The 25,520-nt window shown below is 45.7% G+C and overlaps 1 protein-coding gene across 2 annotated transcripts; it reads right to left on the reverse strand.

Annotated features, from left to right (window-relative positions):
- Positions 1-368: 368 nt before the first annotated feature.
- On the reverse strand, positions 369-25,520 carry LAP3 (leucine aminopeptidase 3). 2 transcript variants are annotated; one of them, XM_084857056.1, is made up of 13 exons: positions 25,378-25,520; positions 19,465-19,580; positions 17,861-17,915; positions 15,575-15,680; positions 13,841-14,000; positions 12,751-12,915; positions 9,530-9,688; positions 8,724-8,848; positions 6,998-7,086; positions 5,474-5,576; positions 3,881-3,960; positions 1,807-1,916; positions 369-1,050 (listed from the first exon to the last, which is right to left on the reverse strand). In XM_084857056.1, the coding sequence occupies exons 1-13, from the start codon at positions 25,489-25,491 to the stop codon at positions 855-857; spliced, it is 1,578 nt and encodes a 525-aa protein (XP_084713182.1). In that variant the 5' UTR covers positions 25,492-25,520; the 3' UTR covers positions 369-854. The 2 variants fall into 2 exon arrangements, with proteins under 2 accessions (XP_084713182.1, XP_084713183.1); XM_084857057.1 differs by lacking the exon at positions 25,378-25,520 and adding an exon at positions 21,530-21,612.

The following is a 25,520-nucleotide window of genomic DNA, read 5'->3' on the forward strand; positions in this document are numbered from 1 at the left end:
ATCAAGGCCAAAAATGGGGGAATCTTTGGCTCAACTAAAGTAGAAATTACCATTCTGACAGTGTTGAATGAACATATAAAGCTGCCTTATTCAAGATTGGCCCATCTAGCCTAATATTGTCTGCTCTGATGGGCAGTGTCTCTTCCAGATTCCAGGCAGGGAAGTATTTTGAAGACCTGATCCTTGAACTGGAACTGCCAGGGATTGAACAGGGATCTTCTGCAAACAAAGTATGTCCTCTGCTACTGAGTTGTGCTCCCTCAGTATGTTTAAAAAGGTTCTCTAGAGATGTCTTGCACTACCCACAGTCCAATTTCAAGGCAGTGTCTTACATCAGTCCTAATTTGAGATGGTGACATGACAATATTCTATCTTAGGTTCTGTTTTAATGTTTTGTTGAAACATGAACAAACCTTCTAAAACATTGTGCTCATTAGAAAAACAACAGCAACAACCAAAGAATCAACAACTGGAAGTTTTCAAGTTAATATTTATTGCTTGTGACAAGTTTGTATCTTCTATTCAATCTGAATTATGAAGTCTGATAGTTTAAATTGATTGATCCTTCAGTATTAAATGTATAAACCAAGTTCTGAGATGTATTTGTCGGCAGTAGAATACAAAAGGAGAGAATAAGATCTTTGTTCTATAAGAACCTTTAACAAACTGAATTTCTAAGCCATCATTGTAGTATTTTTAAATGTGCAGAGAAAATCCATGTTGTGGATATTCTTTTCCATTTGGAATTTTATTAGTACACTCACTGGACATCATTTCATTACTTCCGAAATTCTGAAATTAACTCAAACTGATTTTAAGGCTAGAGGTTACACAATCGCAGAACTAACTACTTTCTAGATGCTTTGCTTGTCTTGGCTCAATCGGGTAGCAAACTCCACTAGAGTCCGCGTGGGCCGTCCTGCCATGCCTTTACGAAGGTATGGAACCTCATCTTTATTTGCCATCACACCAGCAATATCTAAATGAGCCCAATGAGGGACAGTCACAAATTCTTTCAGGAATGCAGCAGCTGTACATGCACCACCAGATCTGATGGGAGGGAAAAGTAAAGTATTATTAATGGACTAATTTATCTGTTTACCTTGGATAAGTATATAGCAAACTACACCACCATGGGAAATTCAATTCAAACAATACACCAAACCATGGTTTACTCTAGCCAGAGTTTAGAATCTAAACCATGATTTGAGGTGTACAACAGGAAAAGCATGGTTTAGAGCTGCTTGTGTGCTTTCAATTTCCGTCCTCTCAGCTTTAGAAATTCACTCCTGTCTTCAAAGTGCAGACAATAGTGTCTGGAAGCAAAGTGAAGGCTGTGACCATTGTTTATCGCTTCAGACATCATGCCCAAACCATAGTTAACACAAAGCATCGCTTGCAAGCACACATCAAACCATTGTTTCTGATTCTGCCTGATCATAAACCATAGTTTTATCAATTTGGATGTCCTTTTCACTATGATTTAGTGTATTGTCTTAACTGAGCCAAATAATCATTTCTATCCTGGTGAGCAGGAGTATCTTTTGAACTGAGTAAAATTTGGAGAGCCAGCTGCATTTCCTCTGCCCACTGACTCACTCCCACCATGAACCAAGACCCAGTCAAAGGGCTCTTTCTACTCTTCCTTCCTCAGTCTGAATAGGAATAGCAGATCTGTCAGAATTCTTTTCCTTATGCACTTTCTCTTTTCACTCATTTGCCCAAGTAGTCTCTACACATCAGAAGGAGTGATTTAGGTGTAGTAGCAGCAACAGTGGGTTGCTATATTTCAATTTAGCAACATACCTGTATTTTCCAATGTTGTTGAGGTCTGCAAGCTGACTGTCTGTAACCTGTTTTGTGTAATGTTCATAGAGAGGCATCCTCCAAACGCGGTCCCCCGTCAGAATACTGGCCTGCAAATGTATATATGTGATGGGTAAAGGAAGTTAGTAGTATGTAAAACTTGTACATAGCTGTCTATATACTGCACTCCTCTTATAGGGGACAAGTTGGAGCCATACAGCATAAGTCTGAGACCTAAGGCTCTTGAACCGATTACTGATCAGTTCGTGGTCTGACACTGAGGCTATGCTTCAGATGCATTGCTGACTTACAACTACTCCAGGGGAGCAAACACCCCCAGCCAAGGCAGAGGGGTAATATCACTGGGGGGTAAGGGATTCCTCACAGGAAGAAAGTAGAGATGGTCTCGAAAAGGGGATGCATCTACAACACCCCTCTCTCCTCCTTGACATCCACTGCTTCATTTAAAGGAACAGTAGCTTATTCATCTTCAGGCAACTTGTTCACCAACATTTACATAAGAACACAAGAAGAGCCCTGTTGGATCAGACCAAGGGTCCATCTAGTTCAGCATTCTGTTCACACAGTGGCCAACCAGCTGTCGACCAGGAATCCACAAGCAGGGCATGAGCACAACAGCACCCTCCCAACCATGTTCCCCAGCATCTGGTGTACATATGCTCAGTGCCTCTGGTACTGAAGACAGCACATAGCCATCAAGACTAGTAGCCACTGATAGCCTTATCCTCCAGGAATTTGTCTAACCCCCTTTTAAAGCTGTATCAACTGGTGACCATCACTATGTCTTGTTTTAGAGAATAACTATGCGCTGCGTGAAGAAGTCCTTCCTTTTATCTTGTCCTGAATCTCCCACCAATCAGCTTCATAGGATGACGCCGGGTTCTAGTATTTTCAGAGAGAAAAATGTCTCCCTATCCACATTCTCCACACTTCTACCTCCCTGTCCCTTTTTTATACTGTTGGTTTCTCCCTTGCTTCCTACTCCAGCCCCACCTTCCCTTCAAGCAGGGACTTTGCCACATCTCCAGCTCCTGGCCATTTCCTGAGCAGCCCGGCCATTTCTTGCTGCTCACTTGCAATCCCTCCACACACCTCACCTCTGCATGAAGTGGTGCTGCCATGCCACCACTGTACTGGCCATTCACTGATACTGTTCGCAGATCACAAGCAGTCAATGGATACCCACTGAATGGTCATGGCAATGATCCAAACCAGAGACTTGCAACAAGTCTGTTTTCATAAAGCAACTGTGACCTCCGAAAAGCTCTGTATAAACATTACAGTGAAGCCATGCGGTTTCACTTGAGATCATCACTCTATCACAAGCCAGAGTGTGAACAATTTCTTACACAATACATGAAAAAAATGGCTGCCATCTTCAGCCTAATAAGCAGCTGTCTGCAGTAAACATGTACCTTGAAGTGTGGTACAGAGCATATTTGTAAAACCTGTCCGGCACTTTCTTAGGATTATAATGGCTGAAGAGGCCCTTTCACCTTTCATTACAAATTACTGAAATAATTAGGCTCAGGGCATTTTCGCGCATAACACTAAGAGTATTTTTGCATTTTCTGGTCTATAATACAAAAAAATCCACACTGGTTAGAATGCACATTCAACTTGGCCCTCTTCCATTTCTTCTCTAGCAAATAGTACAAGAGACAGGATCAAAAACACTTTAGCAGCCCCTGTCAAAACACCCGAGTAAAATAATACTATTCTGTTTCACTAGTTAATTAGAATTTTAAAAGGTTCCAAAATGTTAATGCTAGGAATATAAAAACTGCCTTGTCGGATCAGATGGAACTTCGATCTAGTCCAGCACTCTTGACTCTTATAGCAGTGGACAGATGCCCCTGGGGGTGCCACAAACAAGGCCTGTAGTTTATCCCTAGCATCTAGTTCACAAGAGGTTTGCGTTCTCCAAACATGTGGTTCCATTTTTAGCTTGTGGCCAGCTGCTGTTGACTGATTCTCTACAAAATTTGTCTCCCCCTTTCTTTAAAACCCTCTAAGTGAGCAGCTCTCTTCAGTTATCTGTGCTGTAACTTACCTCGTACAGATGGTTCCACAGCTGGTGTGAATTGGTAAAAACCCCAGTAGCTGCAGATCCCAGTGCTACATCCATGGCACCTACACAATATTATATAGCTCAGGTTATTAAGTCATCATTCCACTCTTTCGTGGTCTACTTCTATTCACATTTCTATAAATTCCAATAGAAAACACAACTGTGTGCATTTACACGCACGACTGCATCAGACCTTTTGTTCTATAGCTGCAACGCACCCTCTCCTGCACTCTGGGGTGGGGGATGTGTGAAAGGCAGAGGAAGAAATAGACTGGCTGACCCAGCTTACTCTGCTTTCCCCTCTACTTTTTTAGTTCAGCTATAGCATCGAACAGGGCACGCTCTTTACCTAGGTACACCCAGCGAGCCAGTCTGACACACAGAACTACTCCTGCTTCTGATGCGAATTAGCATGTGCATGAACTTACGTTGCTGGGTGTGCCCAGGAAAGGAACATACCTGTTTGCCACCATGGAAATACACAAGAGGGGGAAAGGAGTAAGGGGAATACTGGCATCACATCCTCCAAATGCAGAGGACCAAATGCACAACCTCCACGCTCTTCATATGGAGGAATAATCTGCATGGTTACTACACATCAACATTGAACACACCCCTGCACAAAGACAACCACTTCCGGGGAAGCTGGATGTAGCCACAGCGACAGATACCTTGGTTACATCAAGACTGGACTGCTGTAATGTGCTCTGTTTGGGGCTGCCTTTGAAGAGTCTTTGGATGCTCCAACTGGTCCAGAATGCAGCATCTAGGATTCTTACAGGAATCCAGCCATGGGAGTCTATTCTGCCCGTTTGGCACATCTGCGCTAGTTAGCACTGCCAGGTGAAGACGATTTTGTTCAGGCTTTCTTATTTTAAGCAGACTCTGCTGCTTCTGGGTTGGGGTGGGGTTCTTGTATTGTTTTAATTGCTTAATTATTTTATTGTGTTTTGAATGTAACCACCTTGAATGCAACCTTGGTAAACGGAAAGGCAAGCTATGGCTCAGGGGCGGACCAGCCCCTGATGCAGCCCCACCCAACTTCTGAACAAGTTACGTTTGCCCCTTTGGGCACTCCGTAGTTACTGTGGACACCATTTTTTAAAAACCCACAAACAAATCTGGCTCCTGCAGGATGGAGCAAAGGGGAGGGGGCAAAAATGGGAGCTGGACCTTCCACAGTTGCCCGCCCCTACTATAAATTAAAAATAAATATCTTCAACATCTGAAGCAGCATTCTCTGTCTGTGAACTCAGCATGGTACTGCTGGGCGGTTGTTTTAAAATATCATAATTTACGGTAGTACTGCACTCGCATAGTTACACTCTTTTCAAAGCACTTATGCACTGGTGCAGCACATCCTAGGAGAAGGCTGTCAGCAGGCGCAACAAACTGCTGTGCATTAGACATACGAACATTCTACATATAACCTGGGCTGTATCAGCAACAAGCAGTAGCTTGGCCATAGAGAGTTCCTTTATTAAGTATGCTGGATCTGGAGGGGATAGTCCACAGTCTAACTGATATTCTGGGAATATGGAGGACAGAAAGTTCAAGCAAAAAAAGGTTAGCTACCTGTTAATGTTGCAGCATCTATAATGGCCCTTGGATTAAAACTGTGTGCGTAGCAAAGAGCATCAGCCAACACCAACCTTCCTTCTGCATCTGTGTTGTCAACCTTTTATGATGAGGTCCAAAAAGAAAGAGAGACACAGAGAGAGAGAGAGAGACAAAGTTAGATCCTAATTTGTATTATTATTTCTTAACAATATTTCTATTTGGCCCAATAACTACTGTTCTCTGGGCAGTTAGTACAATTTTAAATCCATTTAAATTTCAACAAGTAAAAATCAGACAGAATAAGAGTGGCCACAATATAAAACTAAAATAAATAAAACCAGCAGCACCAAACCATTACCACAGCAGAATTAAAAGCACTAAAAGGTCCCAAGAAAGTAACACCTGGGAAAATAAAAAAGGTCTTCAGCTAGTGCTGAAAAGGCCATGATGTGTGTGCCAGATGAGCCACACTGGGGAAGGCTTTCCACAACTCAGGTTCCAACACCAAGCAGGCCCTCCAATGGCCATCAGTTATACCCAGTGTGGTGGGGCCACCCAGAGAAGGGCCTCCGAAGATGATCTTAAGGTCCAGGTAGGTATATATGGGCTTTAAAGGTTAACACCAGCATTTTGAATTGGGTCTGCTAATGGACTGGCAGCCAGTGCCAATGGAAAAGTGTTGGCATAATACTGGCCAGTCTCTGTTAATAATCTTGCCGCCTAATGTTGGACCACTTTCTGGAATGTTTTCCTTAGACCCCAGCCCCCACCCCACCCCGTAACACACTGCAGTAGCCCAAATGGGAGTTTACCAGGGCATGGATGATTATTTATTATTGAAATGTCAAGCATTATTTCAGGATACTTGGGGAAAAAAGTATATTAACAACTAACAGCTAAGCATTTTCATAGCATTTTAGAGTGTTCAATTTCACAAATATGCTCAGAGTAATCCTTATGGCCAGTATTATTACCATCCTCACCCTGTGGATTGGGAGACAGGGTGTGAGGATGAGAGAACAGTAGACTGCCTAAGGCCAGGCCCCCGTGCAACAGAATGGGGACTGTGCCACTTCAAACTGGATGTGACGGGAAACCACAAGTGGCATACCCGGAAGAAAAGATCCAGGTCAGGCTGCTCCTTGCTGTGCTAGTTTTACTTGCAGGAAGGGTTTTTAAAAATGAATGAGACCGCATTCGAAACCACGATTCCCTTACCGAGCCTGATGTGGTCAGTCCATTTACCTCATTCTGCTGCATGTGTAGAGCAGGCCCGAAGTGAAATTTAAACTGGGGCTTCTTGGCTCACGCTTCTCAGCTGCTACACTGCTCTCAAAATTATCACTTCTGCATACAAAAGATTTGCAAAACTGGTCCATAGGGCTTTCAAAATGACTTTTGCAGGCCAGTCAACAAACTGCCAGTCCAGAACTATATTTCCTCTGTTGCAAAAGCACTTTTACAGCTCAGGTGTTGCCTCCATCAACAAAGCATCACTGCCTTTATTCAAATCGTGCTGAATAAGCATCGTACACATACCTGAATTGTCTTCCCATTCTTGGCCTTCACAACATCTCCAGGCTTGTTTGCCTTCCCACTGGGCATGTTTTCACAAAGAGGGGTCAAACCTGAGATTGAAAGAAAACAGTTCTTATTACCATTGGACATCACACTGAATGTTATTCAGTGTTTTTACTGAGATTTTGTAAAGTTTTCTTCGTGATTTACTTTGATGATTTGATCAAAATTTCTGCACTAGTGACAATAGCTGTAATGATAGTTAACCTCCGATAGAAGATGGCACCTGAAGAAGGAGAAGGAGGAGAAGAGGAAGAAGAGAAATTCTGTGAAGATTTCAGGATCCAGTTCCTTGAAACCAAGACCCAGTTCATCTCTTCACGTCAGCACATGAGAAGAGCTGTCCCTGTGGGTACGGTGGTTTTTTCAGGCAGTCCCTGCAGTGTTGCCCTGGGTTCCCCCTTCCAGCCCTGTGCTTGACCATACTTTCATAGAATCTTAGAATAGTGGGATTGGAAGGGGCCTACAAGACCATCAAGTCCAACCCCTTTGGGCAAGGAAGGAGCGACCCATCACCACTGCCCTCAAGGCAATGCAGTCCCTTGCTGGATTTTGCTAGAGGAGCAAGACAGATCACGCTGGGGGGCTCCTTGCCCAAAGCACAAGGTGAGGAGAGGACCAGAAGAAAGGACATAGCTGCCACAGCAGTTGGGATGCTGTTTCCTACATGATGCCTCATGAAGAGGCAAACTATGAACTATCGGAATGACTCAACTGGGACCTCTCAACAGCAGAGTGGAGTGTTCTTGACTTATCATTCAGCCTTATCAAGTCCTATTTTGGATTTGGAGAACAAGCAAACAGGAAACGGGGCAAGCCAAGCCTACATGAACGTTTGGGGATGTGCTCAGCGGTAGCACATCTGCTGTGTATACCAGAGGTCCTGGATTCAACTCATGGCCTCTTGTTAGAGCAGGGGTGCAGAACTGTGTAGGGGTGGGGGGCCGGATTGCCCCCCACCAAGCCCACTGCAGGCTGGATGACATCAGAAGGTGGGGCCCTGCCCATGATGTCACATCTGGGGGGTGGCGCCACCCCTGACATCATCCCCTTTTTTCTTTGTGCTGGAAGGGGGCACAGGATTCGAGGATCCAAGAGGAATGAGGGGTGTTGGGACTTACCCATGCAGGGAAGAGCGGCCACTTTCCCTGATGCGAGGGAATTCCACTCCACTCCTGCTGCTATCTCAGATCAAAGACAGCAGCAGGAACGAGGGGAGACTCACCTGTGTGCAGGGAAAAGCAAATGTTCTCCCCAGCAAGTCCCACTGCCTAGGCCACCTCTCACCCCTGCTGCTCTCTCCTATCAGGGAGAGCAGTGGGGGTTCCGCTGCCACCACACGAAGACAGAGCACAGGAATGCCATCTGAGACGATTCCTCCCGGGGGCACGGCCTGGAGCCTAAGCCCTGCCCCCAGGAGGAACCCCAAGAGGCAGCACAGGCTGGACTGGGGTTCCCCACAGGCCAAAGGTTCTGCACCCCCAAGTTAAAGGATCTGGGAAAGACCTCTTTGCTTGCCATTTTGGAAGACACTGCAAGTCAGAGCAGGTGTCGGTGGCCCGTGGCCTGACTCAAGGCAGCTTCATAAGTTGCTACAGCGAGCTATGTAGCCTACAGAAATTATCTCCTGAAACGGCTATCCAATGTCTCTCATGCCTTGTTTAACCATCCTTCCTCTTTCACTTACCAATTATATTGAGGGGCAGCTTTAATTCTGCAGCTGTCACGATGGCTGAGCAGATAGTGGCCGCGCCGCCCATATCAGCCCTCATGGCATCCATATTGGAAGACGGCTTAATGGAAATGCCGCCACTGGGAAGAAACAGTCACACAGACACAGCCAGATGTGAATGGACGATCTGGATTCCTGAGGGAAACTGATGTAGCACCCCACCCCTCTCCACCCTTACCAAGAAATGGAGGAACAAATAGCAATGGTCAATTTGTTTTTCTTCCTGGCAGGATGGGGGACAAAGTCCTATCTAAACCACTTAAATGATGAACCAATGAGTTAGAAAGGGCTGAGCATCAAGGCAGCTGGTTAATAAAAGCCTCCTTCACGTGTCACTTGGGTGGAAGGACAAAGCATGTTGAAAGGTGCAGCAGAGTTGTGCTTTTAGCTCCGCCCCAATGTGGCATGGCTCCCCGCAGGCCCACCCCCCACTAATCCATGCATAGCATGGATGCCTGAGGCAAGGAGGAAGCCTTTGCGCACAGATGCCGGCTCCAGGATCCGGGGAAGTCTCTGCGCACAGAAGCATACACAAAGGCTTTCCTGCCAGACAGCCACACTGACGTGAGGATGGCAGGATCAGGAAGAGCCATGCAATGGCAGGGGTGGGGCTGAAAGGGTGACCCTGCAGCCCCGTTGACCCTGGAGAAAAGGCAGTCCTTGCCAGGTTTTCATTAAAGGGGAAAAAATAATGACATCTAAATGGGTTTTCAGCTTTTGTTTCCAAAAATACGCACCCCAAAAATATGCACAACACTTACCTATCAAAAGTAATTCCTTTTCCAACAAATACCAATGGAGGTTCACTGGCATCACTGCTGCCTTTATAGTGAATCTCCAAAAAGACTGGGGGTTCGTCAGAGCCTTTTGCAACACTCAGGAAGGATCCCATCTCTTGCGCTTCTATCCAGGATTTATCCCTGTAACAAGAGAGATTCATTACAGTCATTTGGATTACACAATTAACTGCAGGGTGGGGTGGAGCGTTAAAGACAAATTGAATTCCAGAATCCCAACTTACCTACAAAATATTATCTTTCCCTCTGAATTATAGGGCAATTTCAAAGCAAAGAGGCCAAGTATTACCTTTTGCTCTATTCTCTTCATGCAACATTTGTTAAAAAAACTTTCCTGCTTTCTTACAGCAAACCTTAAACCAGAACCTGACCTTTTTGATGCACTAGGATAGCAGAGAGCACAGTCCTGCTCTTCATATGAAAAAAGCAAAGGTTCTCCACATTGACAAATGTGGGGGGTAGGAGAGACAAGGATGAGGGAAGAGGTTGCGCCAGCGTATTGCTCCTTTTCTTGTGCGCTCTCCCCCTTGCTCCTTTCAGCAATGTCAGTTGTCCACCAGTCATTGTCCCTGAGAGGCAAGTGCAAGAGTGCTCAGCCCGGCCCCTCCTGCTCAGCACCCCCATGCAGCGCATCAGGAAAACAGCGTCCTGGCCTCAGTGCCATCCCTTGGCACAACCAGCAGCAAAGGTACCATCACACAAGAGCCTGGGATGAGCATGCCGCCACAGGAGGTACAGAAGGCCTCCGATGGCCATACCATGTTCCAGCACATTGCTGTACACCAAACTTGTCAGGAGCATCCCCACACTATGTATGTATGTATGTATGTATGTATCGATTTTGAACCCCGCCTTTCTAACCAAGAATGGCACTCGAGGCACTCATGGAGAATAAGACTGTACCCAGAATCTTTGGAGGACCAGAATGCTGCAGTCTCCAAAACCAACATACAAGGCTATGGCTACAATTAAAGAAAAGGGAATACACAAGAGCAGCCTTGCGCTGCAAGCGACTTGAAGCTATTGCGGTAAAAGCGCGGCTGCTTCCCTCTTTACATTGCCCAAAGTGCACTCTTAAGCTTGTGGCAATAAATGGCCTGAATATACACGCAGTGTTATGCAGCGGTTAGAGAGTGTTTGGCTTAGGCTAGGGAGATCAGAGTTCAAATTCCTGCTTGGCCATGAAACTCACTGGATGACCCTGAGTCAGTCACTGGCTGTGTCTGGATGTCACTTTAAGCCACGGTGGTACTCACGGTGCCACATGGTGGTACGCACAGTGGCTTTTTTCTGTAACAGTCCACGAAGCCCCGCCACACGACCAGGCTAATAACCTACTGTGCACAAACTGAGTCCTCCCCCTGCCCCCTGCCGTCCTCCTGCCCGAGCAGAGGTGCCGCTTCACCCATTGACAACATTGCAGCAGCCAGTTTTAACCTTACACAATATCCCAATGAGAGGGGAGAGGTGTGGGGTGAAGTATAGGGGCTTAATTCAATGCTTCCAGCATCACCCCGACAAGGGGGTGGCGACTATAAAACCTTGGAAATTTGCAGGATCAGGAGCAAACTCCACATACAGCCTCCCCTAGTCAGGTGGCACCTGATGCACCATCAAAACCCTGCCCAATTTCCCTACAGGAGGGGAAATCCCAGGTGCATCAAAAAATTGCGCATTTCCCCCCAAAACCATTGCTGGCATAGATGCCTTTATTGTCCAAAATTGGCGACAATAAAGTGGGGTTCGCGTGCGCGCACACACACTCCAGACATTGCTGGTAGAGCCGCTTCTCTCTGCTATAGCGCTTTAGTGCGAAAGCAAAATTGTGCAAAAGCAAAATGGAGCATTTTCACCACCACCACCCCATTGCCGTTTTGCTTCTTCATGGAAAAGGGACCAGAGAAGGAAAAATGGGGTGGGAGCTATAACTCCCCGACAGTCTGCTGGAATGGGGCAAAATTGCACAGGTGGGGTGCCTTCATAGGAAGCCTCCAGATGCTGTAGTGGGTAATTGCGGAACTGCACTTCCTCATGGAAAAGGGAGCAGTTCTTTCCTTATTCTCCTTATTTTCCCCTATTGCCCAAGTTGCACAGTTTCAAAGTAGCAATCAGAGAAGCCTGTCATTGTGTAATTTCACTGCAACGGGGTAGCACAATAGCATGAGACGGTCATCGTACTCGGAGAAAGCTGTCATTTTGTAACTGTAGCACGATCTCAGGGAAGGCTGTGCTTGTTTGGCTGCGGTTGTCCCTGGGCTGCTTGTGGCCACTCTGCTCAGGCTGGAGCAGAGCAGCCGCAATGGTTTGACTGCTCTTGCCAGGTGACTGTGTAGGTGACTGGAATAAGCGATGCTGAGCGCAAAACGACACGACAACCCACGGTGGGTTAAATAACCCTTACTGCAGACCATCTGTTATCAGAGTGGCTTATTTTGGCTAAATAAGCCATTGTCGATTTTAAAATTCCAGACAGATGACACAAGAACCATGGTGGCTTATTTAACCCATCGTGGGTTATCATGTCATCCAAACCCAGTCACGACCATCCCGCCTAAACCTACCTCACAGCACTGTTGCAAAGGTAAAATTGAACACCCTGAACTTCTTGGAAGAGAAGTGGAATACAAATGCAAAAAATTACAAAAACACATAAAAAAATCAATCAATATGGAAAAGTTACGTGGGCAACTAACCTTTATCTAATGGCTTTCTTTTGAGGTTTTGGCAAACAAGCTAGACCCAACTCCAGTTCAGAAGTTTCTGTTTTGGTTGTGTAAAATCCCAAAGCTGAACGCAGAGCAGGCACAGTCTTAAGAATTTCACAGCAGTTTGGAAGCATCAAGACTATTTATGGGTTTTGCCTAAACACCTGCTTCCTTTGTGGTTTTTAGTCTAAAATGGTAATGGGATGACTGCTCGAAGATTGAAGTGCTGTGGTGTCACAATGCAACTCACTTTTACTTTTTGTTTTTAGCTGATGTGAGGAAATCTGTCCCATGCCTGTCCAGTACAAATAGACCCAAATTCCTCAACCTGCCAGCGAAGATAATTCAAGGACAGGCTCATACAGTAGTGCTTCACTCATTAGGGGCCTCAAGCCAGCAGTGGCTCACAGTAACCAAACTGAAAGCAGGCACGGTTCTCTTAGTCCTCACTCGGCAATAGGCAACTGCAGCTACACTCACCTTACATGAACAGTCACGTTGCTATTGGCGCTCTTGAGTTTCTCTTTAATTACAGCAGCAAATCTGGTAGGTGTGATATGGTTGGCCGGACCCTCCATTAGGTAGCGGGCCAGGTTCTGGCCCTTTGCGTAGACCAGTCCTTTCTTCCAGGCCTCGATTCCATCACTAAACAGGAATGCATAAAAAGACCGTCAGGCGGTATCAGTGCAGAACTGAGATGCCAGAATTAAGCAGCTGTTCTCCATATAGTGGTGAGCATGGCAGAGCTGTTGAGCCTCACATTCATGAAGGAGAGGATCAGGATCAAACACCAAATCAGAGAACAGGATAATCAGTGCAGAAGGACCAGGCTGCACTGTGGGATGCCTCATTAATGGTATTATGCTCACAGCAACACAGGCGCTGGAATGACAGAGCATCACAGGAGGCCCACAGACCAGGCTCTCTCTGAGGCCTGCACAAATTGGGATCCACCACAAAATGCACAGGCCACCAGCCCTGTATGGGGGCTTCATTGGCCCACTACCCTTCAGTATAATTATTTCCAGGGCAGTTGCCAAGGTAAGAAGAACAACAAAATCATAAAACAAACACAAACATCAGAACATTGATGGAACACCACAAATGGTCAAATGGTAGATAAAAGAAGCATTAAAACATTTCTCTCCAAATTAAAATGCCTGGGAAAAGAAGACAGGCTTTGCCTGGTGCCAAAAAGACATGAGAGTGGGCTGCAGGATACTCTCAGACACCGCCCCAATACAAACAACGTTGTATTGTTTGTATTGGGGCTTTGTTCACTTAAGGCCTTGTTCACTATATTTGCAAAGTTGGATGCTTTGTTCTTGTATAGTTCACATTAAAAAGTATCTTATTTTATCCTCTTTCTGCCTTTCAGTACACACACATACGTACACATATACAGTATGTATAAATTACTTTGTTACTGCAGTAGACTTAATAGAACAGAGAGACGTATAAAACCCATTGCCAGCCATTTTAAAGTGACAGTCACACGAGAAAGATGAGTGAACAATTAAGAAACTTTGATTCTGGACATCTGCATGAGGGTGCTTTCTCAGCTCATCACCTCCCATGTAGCTGAACGTCAACTGCTGGTTTCTTTTTTTGCTTAAGCTCATCGTATTCAAAGAGTCCAAGCAAGGCTCCTTCCGCCGCAGCCTGAGCATCACCACAAGGGTCCACTTCCACACAAGGGACCTCCAGGTCCTGAACCTGCCGGCATCCAACTGAAAAATAAAATATAAATTGGTAATATTAAAAACTGGGGAGCAGGGGGCAGGGGCAAAGATGGGATGAGAAACTTTCAGTCTGGCTCAGACTATCTGGTGTTACAAATCAGCTAATTTAAGTCCGTATCTGTAATTCAAACAACTCAAAGGAGAAGCTGTTTATTAATCTATGACCCGTTTGTACACCTTCAGTGCATTTCTCTAGCCCCTTTTGCCCAGAAGCAATTCAGCAAGAATGAGAAAGTGCCTCACCCAGCATTCCCATGTAGCACAACGATGACTGAGCGATTTTAGCAGGGCAAAGTCTACTACCATTATTTTAAAACCATGCCATAAAAGCACCTGTGGTGCTAATAATGCTTATTCAGCATTTTTAAAAAGTCACATCTGCATGCAATGTTTGAGATCAGTCTGATTTATGAGGCCACTTTATTAGTCCTCCTAATCATGGAAAGGTTTAATAAGCTCTCCGCTTTATTAAAGCAGCAAGAAAGCAAATGGCTGCTCCCCTGCTACTGTGAACACGATAGTGGGAAACCACAAATGTTTTTTGTCCGGGCTATCACAAGCCATTTGACATTCCGACTTTATTTGTAAGGGCTGCATGCTGTGGTGGCAGGAGGGTTTTTTTGCTTTGTCTTTTAAAAGAAAGGTATAAGAACTTTAAGAACTGGTGCCTGAGCTTGCTTTCTTCCTCTTCCCTCCCCATGCCCCTTTCCTTGTGTGCCATGTCTTTTTGACTGCAAGCCTGAGGGCGGAGACTGTCTTACTACTGATCTTTGTAAGCCACTTGGGAGCCTTTTCGGCTAAACAGAAGGATCAAATTCCAGAAATAAATAGGAACAAATGAACCACTGAAACCCTGTGTTTAAAACAAAAGGGGGATTTCACAAGTGATGGTTCAGGCACAAAATGTGTTCAAAGCTCTTCACATGCACTATATCAGTCATCTTCAGAACAACCCTATAAAGGCAGGTTAGGATGATTATCCCCATATTGCAGATTGGTGGCAGGGCTGAGGGATAAACCCTATTTGGGTGTTCTTAAACCCGCTTACCTCCACATGTGAGCAGGGCCAAACCATGTTTCCCTGGCCCCTGGCATCCCAAATGTGACCTCACCTCCATCCTGGCATTTACATGTAGAGCACGAATATCAGGATAGCGAGGCTGTATGCATGTAGGCCTCCTATTCCAGACAGTCGCACTCTGTGTGCAAACACTAGCAAGGCAATGTGTCATGTGCAATGGCAGGTGTGGTGTGGCCACACCTACATGTGGGTTTAAGAACCCCTGAATACAACTGTGGTGACTTCTCTAAGGCCACCCAGCGAGCCACGATTTGGACTGAGGGCTTGCACGTTCACAGCACAGTCCTATACATATCTACTCAGAAGTTAAGCCCCATAGAGTTCAGTAGGGTTTACACCCAGGTAAGTGGGTACAAGATTCAACTCTTAGGCACTAGCTCTGAAATGGACAAGTATCTTCAAAAAAGCAGTGTGTATCCCGTTAAAGCAGTTTCATAGATTACACTGTAACACGCAAGTAAAGATTTAAATTCAGGTTAACCTGCAACCGCTGCCCTTATGTTTTCCTTGTCTTCATCCCAGTTTTCTTGTGCATTCACTCCTGCTGCCTTCTTACCCAAGCCAACAACTACTACACTAGAAAAGTCCTGCAGCAAAACAGCAGAGAAACTTACTTAACATTTCCACTATAAAAAAGTACTGTCATTATGAATAATGTTTTTAAAGCTGGATGCAAAGTCAGCACTTACTTTACTCACATCTTAAACTTTTATATCAGCTTTCCACTATTTGTGGACTAAAATGCACTACAGATAATAAAATGCTACGGCCACAATGTTTTCCTGCAGAAGCTCAATGAAACGCACAGAAAGCTCATCTTTAAAGCTCTATAGGAGAGCAGTGGGCAGGCAGATCCCTGCTGTTATCTCTGATCACCCATCAGAGATAACAGCTTCCTCTCCCTGCTAGCCATGAAAAGGGGGGGGGGGGGCGCTTCAGGAAGGGCTTGATTGAGACCCTGTGGTCCAGATGCGCCGGCTCAGCAGGCCAAATTGGCCCACAGGCCCATAGAGGTTCCCCACTCAAGTCCTACATAGTCCTCTCAGCACACCTTACAAGGTCAGAAAACTTTTGCAAGAGCTTCTTGTGCAGTATCTTGAGCGGCATTTAAGAACTGCAATTCAGCATCGAACACTGGATTCTGAGATGACTTCAGAAGGACTTGATGTAGATCCTGTGGATGCTTTAATTTATATTTTCCATGCTTTGCTCCAGAACTCAGTACTCAATGTATTGCCAAGCTAATACTTGTATGATGCTTCAGGTTTCTATAATTAGGATGCGGTGAGGCAGATTGCAATCACTCCAGGGACAAACAAAATACTTAGCAGTATTTAACTGTAGAATGTTTGGTAAATAACAATATTAAGAAAATGCTTAATAGGACTATAAACCAACAACTCTAACTTTAGGCCACAGTTCACTGTAAAGCACAGTGCTACTCTTGTGAGACCAACAGTTGCTTGTCCCAGTTCCTGTAGTCTTTTGTGGCCAGTCTCTGTTGTGAGGTTCGCTCTTCTTCTAGCTGAAGGTGGCTTTATCCGTTTCTTTCTCTTCTTCACTACACTGCTGGTTTCCCTAAATTTCCTCCTCAGCACTCCCTCCTCCTCTTCCAGGGCCCCCGCCACCTTCCCTCTCCATCTGACATTTTGCTCTCTCCTCCCTCCATTCCAGGACCCTCCCATTTTACACAAACCACATGCCAAGGCCCTTAGAGCCAGGCCTTACACTTGCCCTAAAGCTCCACAGTTTAGGCACATGGGAATCCTTTTGTCTTGCGAGTCACATTCCTTTGGGGGTAATCTGTCAGGGTCCACGTGTTGGGGGCAGACAGGGCCACTCCCACCTCTCTCCTCCCACTTCCTCCCTGCCTGCTGGGCTGCCAGGGGAGGGACAGATCGCTCTTGCCAGAGGTCTGAACTTATCACTTGCACAGGACTTTTGAAATTAAACTGAGGACCGCCGGTTGTCCAGCCCTGTTCTACGCAATTCCCAGGACAAGTTCTAAAGGTCCTTGGCCCAATTGGACCCATTTCGAGGGAGACCTGGATTATCAGCATTTCAACATCAGAAATGCTGATTAACAGCAGCAAAACACTTCAGAAATAAATAAATCAGCCATCTGTGTTGGCTTCACTCAGTAAAATGCTGTTCTAAAAGACCAATGTCCTCTTTCGCCCAGAAGACTCCCATCTTATCTCAGTATTCCAGTTTGAGCTTGCTCACTCATTAACCGTTCAGCTACCCTTAAACTGTCTCGTTCATTTCCCCACCCCGAGAACGATTTCCCAGGCCTGAAGCCTTGCTTGCTGAGGAGGCAAGCCAAGACTGCCAGTAGATGTAAGGCAGCAGGCCCCAGTCCTGTCCATGTTGATTCCCTACAAAATGGGGATCGGGCAATTTTAAGCACAGCAAGGGCTAGAGTGGAGAGGTGAGCCCTTCACCACCAGCATTTTTCCCACCTGAAAAACAATGGGATTTTAGCTGGTTTTCTACCAGAGGGAGTTACTTCTGACCTCAGAGCCCTGCCAGGAAGGAAAAACAGCTTAAATAAAAAGCCACATAGAACAAAATTGGGGTATGGGAAAGATTAGCATACCCTCCTGCCCACGCTGCATTTTAACTCTACATTGCCAGTTTATAAGGATTCAACAGCAAACCCGACCGGGCACATGGGTGTGGCACCATCATGTCTGATAAACTTAAGATACACTTAAAAAAAATACTTTGGAGGCCAAGTTAGGTTAGGCAAATCATCATTCCATACCTGATGCAAGCCATGAAAGATGCGTGTCTTTCCTTTCTTCAGCGGAGGCCCTGAACTAGAAGACAACACAAACACTCTCACAAGTCCATGAAAAGAACAGATTACATGTAGGACTGCTGGTTACCTGGAATAAGACAACTTGCCCTGCTCCTGTGCCTTTAAGACAGAAATCGGCAGGTGAAGCTTTTCACAGCATGGCAATAAACAGCATGAAATTTTAGATCTTGCTGCTGCCCAATTATACTTGTGATTTTTACTATATCTGTGTAATTGTTTATTGTTACTGTATTGTATTATTATTGTTTCTGAGCTATGCTGTTAGCTACCCTAAGTATATCAGTAGAAGAGCAGATCAGAAATAAATTATTATCATTGTCATCATCATCATGTCAATATCTACAGATGAAATTGCCGTTAAAGACAGGACCAGGGACAGATGAAGTTAGTAAAGTTAGTAATAGCATCCCCTGGCACAATTAACACATTGCCACTGCTGGAAATTTTGATGGCATCTAGTTTTAGCTTACAAGTCCTCATATTCCCAGAGTTACCCTCTATACCTTTTGCTTAGCTTATAAAACAGCAACAAGAACAAACAGACAGTAGTAATTTGCCACTCACCAGGTACAAGTTAGTTAACAGGGGCTCCTGGGTGAGCCAAGCACCTGCCTCTCACTCCAGCCCCCATTACTCAGTCAGGAAGAGCTGGGACAGGAGGTGTGGAATAGAAGGTGTGGTGCTCATGCAACCCAAGAAAGAACCATGCGGAGCTGCAAAGAGCAGGGAAAGAGCTGGAATAAGCACCACACTGCCCCAGCTGACTGGACAAAAGCCCATGGCAAGCCATGGGCAGAGGCAGGGACAGACAGCAGCAAGCAATTTATTTATTTATAATTAAATAAAACATTATTGTTGTTGCTGTTTTTGTTGGTTTTATTGTGTTTACATTTTTATCACTTTTACTATTTTAACTGTTTTTAGGTATTTTATCACTGTGAGCTGCCTTGGGAGGGCTTTTGCCCTTGAAAGGTAGCCAAGAAATTTTAAAAATAAATAAAATAGTGGGGGGTGGGGAGAAGAGATGGAGCTGGTTCACCTGACCCGAGGGTGGTTAATAAGCCACAGTGGCTTGTTAACCACCCTCATGTGTCCCAGCTGATTTCCCTAATTAGTCTCACTGGGTGCAGGTTGTCGTGATGTCTGAACCAGGCAAGGGTGTGTGGGGTGGTTAAGAAACCACCCAGCAACCCTACAGTAGACCGTAGGTTCTGGGTGGTTTGTTAACCACCCCAGCCCCCCACCCTCATCGGGTTCAGATGATACAACAACCTGTGCCTGGTAAGGCTAATCAGGGAAATCAGCCAGTACGCAACCAGCACGCGCAGGGGGAGGCTAACAAGCCACTGTGGCTTATTAACCACCCTTGTGTCATGCGAAGCTGGCCATGGTGTTGAAACTCATCAGGGATGAGGCAGGCAAGAAGCGGGGGAGGTGAGAGGGCCTCTACTCTCCAAAGCTATTTCTAGGGCTTATTTGTCTCTTGATGCTCATGTTTCGTGTCATGACCATGAAATAAACAGAAGGGAACCCATTTTGGTACTTACATTGCCAGCAACTCTGTGAGCTTCCCAGATACAAGTTTGTCAAAAGCATCTCCTGCATTAGTAAATTGAGGAGCTCCTTCTTCTTTCTCATTGGCAAAGACTCCTAGGACAAGGCCCTAAAGAAAGTTAGATTGTCTCTTAGAAACAGTCTCACAAAATAATTGCAAATGACCTCCAGGGTGTGGTGGGGTGAGAAGGAGAGAAACTTTTTCCCACACAAGTATTATGCTGTATCAGCTAGGCAGACAAGAATACTCCCTCCTACTAGAACCAAGATCTTTCTGTAGCAAATTGCCATTATATGTCTGAAGGTAATTCTTTCTGTCATACCACCAGAGCAGTTTTTATGTATAGCAATAGTCTGTCTTAGTATCTCACATCAAATACTGGCAAACTGCAAGAGTGCCCTAAATCATAGTCTAGGATTGCACAGGTTTACCTAGAGCCTGTTCGTGATTCCCTGATAGTTACTGAGAAAAACTGAGTGGAGGAACCAGTCACACGAACCAGACAAGATGGGGCAGAATGATATCACATACCGGAAAAGCAAACATCAATTGTCAGCTTTTAAAAGGTTCAGTTTGCATTAAAATATTATTAACTTAAAAATACAGTTTATGTGAGTGCCTCACTGCACATACACTGAAAAAGTACTTTTGCATAAAGGTTATTTTTGGAAGAATGAGCTAATATTTAATAGGGTGGCTGGGTAGCCAGCCAGATGGGTGGCTAATAAATCAGGGATGCTCTGACTTGGATTCCTGCACTGAGCAGGGGGTTGGACTTGATGGCCTTGTAGGCCCCTCCCAACCCTACTATTCTATGATTCTATAATAAATCTAATAAATAAATAAAATGCAAATAGTGTGCATATCATGTGCAAACAGCATTGAAATATTTATAATGGAAAATTTCAATGCCATATACACAGATGAACTGCTCTACAGAGTCTGAACAATTAAAGTACAACTCTATTCAAATTGCTCAAGCCAACACACATGGAACATTATGCACATATATCCTATTCAAACATTATGCCCATTGTGGTTGTCTGGCAGGACAGGCATAGTCAGAGGACAGGGCAGGGTAAGAAGCCATGATCATGCTCCCCCAGTGCTCATAGGGAGAACACTGGGGGGGGGGGCAGGGGAGATAATCTGATCTGCCCCCAAATCTCCATATGGGGCGGGGGGGGGGGGTTGTTGTAATCCAGAATTGCCCAGGTAGGCTGCAAATCTGAACAGAGAGGTGGCTGGAGAAGCTGCTTAACCCTTTCTCTTCCAAGCATTTCTCAGCTCAAACCCGCTTTCCCCAAGTTGCTTCTTCACCTGCAAGGGAAAAAGATATGAAAAATAGCTTGGGGGGGAGCCCCAAATCATCCTCTCCACTTTGCTTTTCATTCTTTTGGGGCTGAAATAAAATTAGATAAGAAAGGATTAAACAACCTCTCCTTATCACCCCTTTTTCCACTCGACATGTAATGTGCCCAAGGCTGATTTTTCTTAAAGGACAGGAACAAAACATGGGGAGAGAGAACTCCTTTTAACTTTCACCCATTCAGACCCATATAAGTTGTGAAAGCATTTCTGAAACAGAGCACTGAATTTATTTTGAGTCTGTATCCTGCCCTATTTCCAGAATTTGCAAAGATTATCTTTCAAGCCAGATAAAAATATAAAAGGTTGATCCAGACACAGTTAAGAACTTCTAAGTCAGATTACTTTCAACTGGAGATCATATTTAGATACAAGCTTAGTTTTTCCTTTAAAACCAACAGGAGTTTTTAAAAATACTTAACTTTAACCCTGCCATGCTCATAAAATTGGAACACGAACCTCCTATTATCTGCTTAAGCATACTCACAAAATGTCAGTTTTCTGGGAAGAAATAGTAATATACAAAGAGCTCCTAAGCAAATAGATGCATTAGTTAAAAGTTCCTACTTATAGCATGGACATAATGCACATTTCATGCACCCTCACCACTGGATGTCCCACCCACCGACCCTGCAGCGTGCAATCAACCAGTGAATTCCATATTTGCCACAATACCCCATATCACACACCTTGTTTGCAGCACTAGTACCACTGCACTGATCAGTTTTCGCCTGCATGACTAGCTACCTTTGTTTCCTGTGCCAGGCACCCTGACTGCAATTAGCAGAGGCTGCAGCCTTTATAGCAGGGGAGGACATCTTTGTCCAGCCCCCTTGATTGTTCCTGGCAGGTCCTGTTCCTGATTAGTCATAAATGGGGCTGAACTCTGGCCTGTAAAGCAGGTTGTGGCAAAAAGGCTTAAGGGTGTGGACAGATATGGGCCCTTTCCAAAACAGGCAGGACAAGCACTGTGCTGCATTTCTGATATACTTTATCAACTTATCTCAATGTTTGTTGGCCCAAACAACACGAGAACAACAGTCCCACAAGAGGGGCATGCAGAATTTATAAGATGTGTGACTTATGGCAAGATGGTATGGACTGAAGTAGGCTCACAATATACTCTATTCCTTTCAGAGGAACTTGTGCAAGAATTGTGATCTTCAGCTATTTCAGATTGCAACATGAAACCTAATACTTTTTTGCCACATCTGCCTGTTTTTTCTTACTATTTTTGGGGTGAGCAAAGGAGGGCAGGGCTTCTAATTATTTTTAAGAGTTGTACAACTGAGGGAATTTTGGAAGGTGCAGCTTCTCATGCGGGGGTGAAAACCAACTCACATGTACCAAAATATCTTCTTTAAGACAACTGTTAAAAAAAGAACTCTGTCTTCTTTTGCACCTGGGATCTCTCTCTCTCTCTCTCTCACCCCCCCCACCTTCTCTTTGAAAAGAAACTAAAACAAGAACAAAAATAGAATAGTGGTAGTGCAACTCACCTTAGGTTGGAGCCCAACTTTCTAGCTAAGGAGCAATGTTCAGGGGCGAGAAACTTGTAGGCCATAACAACTGGAGGGCCACTAGGCCCATCAGTCCTAACTAGCATAGCCAATGGTGAGGGATCATGGGAGTTTTAAGCCAAAAAACTGGAGGGCCACAAGTTGCTCATCCTGTTTTGGATAAACATCCAGCTCAGCAGAAGTACACATGCTTCCAAGCAGAAGATCTTAGATTCCATCTCTGGCACCTCTAGGCAGAGCTGGGAAAGACCCCTGGCTGGACTCCTGGAAAGCCACTGCCCACCAGTGTAGACCAGCCTTACCCAATCCAGTGCCCTCCAGATGTTTTGAACCACAACTCCTAGGATTCCTGACCACTGGCTATGCTGGCTGGGGCTGATGGGAGCTGAAGTCCAAAACATCTGGAGGCACCAGGTTGGGGGAAACTGGTGTAGCATATACCGTGCTAGATAGACCACCGGTCTGGCTCAGTATAAGGCAGCTCCCCATGTTCTTACACAACATCTAGGGCTCCAGCTACGGATGCCAGAGATGAACTAGCCCACCTGCACCTCTTCAGTGTGGTCTGGATTAGCATCAAGGTGCAGATCTGGATGCACACTCAGGCGAGGCTCTGTGCCCACATCAGCCATGTGCACGTAAGTATGCTCCCGTGTGACCCTCTCCCTCGCAGGGCTCACATAATCATGTTGCGAGAAGAGGCCATGGTAACTTCATAAAAGGAAGTCATTCCTTGCAAAGGGGCCAGAGTCTGAGGGTGTGAACAAACATGATGCTAAGGAGATCCCATTGATATTGTACCACTGAACTAAAACAACAAAACCAAAAGCACTGACAAGGTTCCTTTTTTAAAAAAAACTGGGCCCAGTTCACAGAAACAAGCAGCCAAAGTGTAGCCACTTAGTATCAAAACCACCTGGAGGTTGTTCTTCCGACATGGCATTTGTGTGCAGCTGTTCACTGCACACATCTGCTGACTGATTTATAATTTTGTGATTCATACACCATTTGTGTCCTACTCTTCTTGGAAGGATCTCAAGGAAGCTCAATGACAGCCTTCGAGAACTCCGGCCATCCAAATATGCTTGACTACAACTCTCATCAAGCCCACCCAGCACAGCCCACATGGGGTTATCCCACTGTATTTTCAAATCTCACAAACGTGTGTGGTAGGCAGTTGGGCCGAGAGAAAGGGAGAGAGCTGGACTTGCCGGGGGGACCCAAGGAGCGTCACGGCTTTGCGGGGATCAGAATGCAGGTCTCCCCAAATTTCAACACTTCTCCTATGTACCGCCCCTCCAAGTCTCTGCCAAGCAAGCCACGGGGTGTGGTTGCGTCCACATCACAAACTGCAATTCTATACATATTTACTCAGAAGTAAGCCCCATTCAGTTCAATGGAATTTACTCCCAGGTAGGCGAGCACGGGATTGCAGCCTAAATCTAACCCACAGATGCTATTGCTGGAGGTGTGAGGGGAGCCCCACATCTAGACTTATGTGATGCCTGCAAAGAATCTCGTGCCTCGGAACAAGTGCCTCTGGGCATGTCCAGAGTGCCTTAACTGTGACCAGTTTATTTTTTAAAATAATTTAAATAATAAATAATTTTTTAAAAGACTAAAGAGCATCTGAGCATGTCCACCTTTGGGTTTTAAAGGGAACCAGACTGTTTTTTAAGAACTAGCCCTCAGGCTACTGTGCCTCTGACCATGGGAAGACTACTTTTCTCATTTGAGGGGAAGCAACTATATAAAATCAATTGATACAAGGCGGAGTGTCTTTGACATGCAAAATGCCCAATAAAAGGCTATCTTATTAACCTACATTTTACAAAAAAAGGAAAATAACAAAAAGATCCCCCCAAAATCTTTCTGCTCTGACAACTAGCCAAAAAGATGACATTCCAGCAAGGCAAGGACAGTAATATTTTGGCTAGATGGAGCTGGCAACCTGGCTCACAGCTCAACTTAGGGAGCCAAGGTCATATAGCACAGCTCGACTAGAACAGGAGACTCCCTGGCCAGAGCAGACCAAAGGTCCCTTGAAGTGCAAAGTTTTGCCACCACGAGAACTAACCTTCCCCAACCTGGTGCCCTCCAGATGTGTTAGACTGCAGTTCCCATAAATCCCAGCAAGCACAGCGAAAGGAATTATGGGAGTTGCAGTCCAACAGATCTGACAGGCACCAGGCTGGGGAAGGAGAGCTTATGCCATCATCATCATCACATTTATATCCCATCTTTTTTCCTCCTAAGGAACCCAAGGCGGTGTACATAATCCTCCTCCACCTCTCACAACAACAACCCTGTGAGGCTGAGGTTGGGCTGTGAGTGTGTGACTGGCCCAAAGTCACCCAGTGAGCTTCCATGGCCGAGTAGGGACTAGAACCTGGATCTCCCAGCTCCCAGTCCAACACTCTTGCTACTACCCCACACTGGCTCTCATGTTATTCTTTAAATGTTATTCTCCAAGGGCACAATCCTATGCACTTTTAGATAGAAAAACGGCCTACAACTCCTAGCATTCCCCTGCCAGCATGGCTGGCTGGGACATTCTGGGAGATGTAGGCCTTTTTTCTGTCTAAAAGTGCATAGGATTGCGCACCAAAGCTCTATAAGGGTGCAATCCTGTGCCTGTTTAGACAGAAAAAAGGCCTACAACTCCATAGCTGGCTGGGACATTCTAGGAGTTTAGGCCTTTTTTTCTGTCTAAAGCATAGGACTGTGGCTGTTTTCCCGACATCTACCCAGAGGTATAGTGCCTCTGGACATGGACGTTCCACAGAGCTATCCTGGCTAGCAGGGCCCGAGAGACCGCCCCTCTCCCCGAATCGAGCCCCCTTCCTTCTCCGGGAAAGGAAACGCCGCTCCCGCAGGCCTGAATGCTGCGAAGCCCCTCTCGCCTCCCGCTCTCTTTTCTAGCAGCAGCAGCAGCAGCAGCAGCAGCGCGAGGGCTTCCCCCTCCCCGCCCCGTCCCTTGCATTGCGCCCTCTTCGCCTCCTGCGCCAAAGTCTCACCTGCTTCCGAGCGGCGCTGGTGCCGCAGGCGCGCGTCGAGGCCATCGAGCCGGGGAGAGCCTTGCTGCGGAGGAGGAGGAGCCTCCCCTTCGCCAGCAGCGGCAGAAGACGCATGGTCGCCTCCGCCCAGCACTGGCCGCGGG

The sequence above is a fragment of the Heloderma suspectum genome, chromosome 5, assembly GCF_057233095.1.
Source record: "Heloderma suspectum isolate Gila_16-S chromosome 5, 16-S_ref, whole genome shotgun sequence".
In the NCBI taxonomy this organism is placed as follows: Eukaryota; Metazoa; Chordata; class Lepidosauria; order Squamata; family Helodermatidae; genus Heloderma; species Heloderma suspectum.

Bases quoted from the DNA above. Each gene is read 5' to 3' on its own strand.
- LAP3 (XM_084857056.1), bottom strand. From the start codon at position 25,491: ATGCGTCTTCTGCCGCTGCTGGCGAAGGGGAGGCTCCTCCTCCTCCGC. The intron at 5,577-6,997 runs GTATGTGTACGA...TCATCATAAAAG, and splicing joins AGAATGGGAAGACAATTCAG to GTTGACAACACAGATGCAGA. The intron at 1,051-1,806 runs GTATGTTGCTAA...CCCTCCCATCAG, and splicing joins AACAACATTGGAAAATACAG to ATCTGGTGGTGCATGTACAG.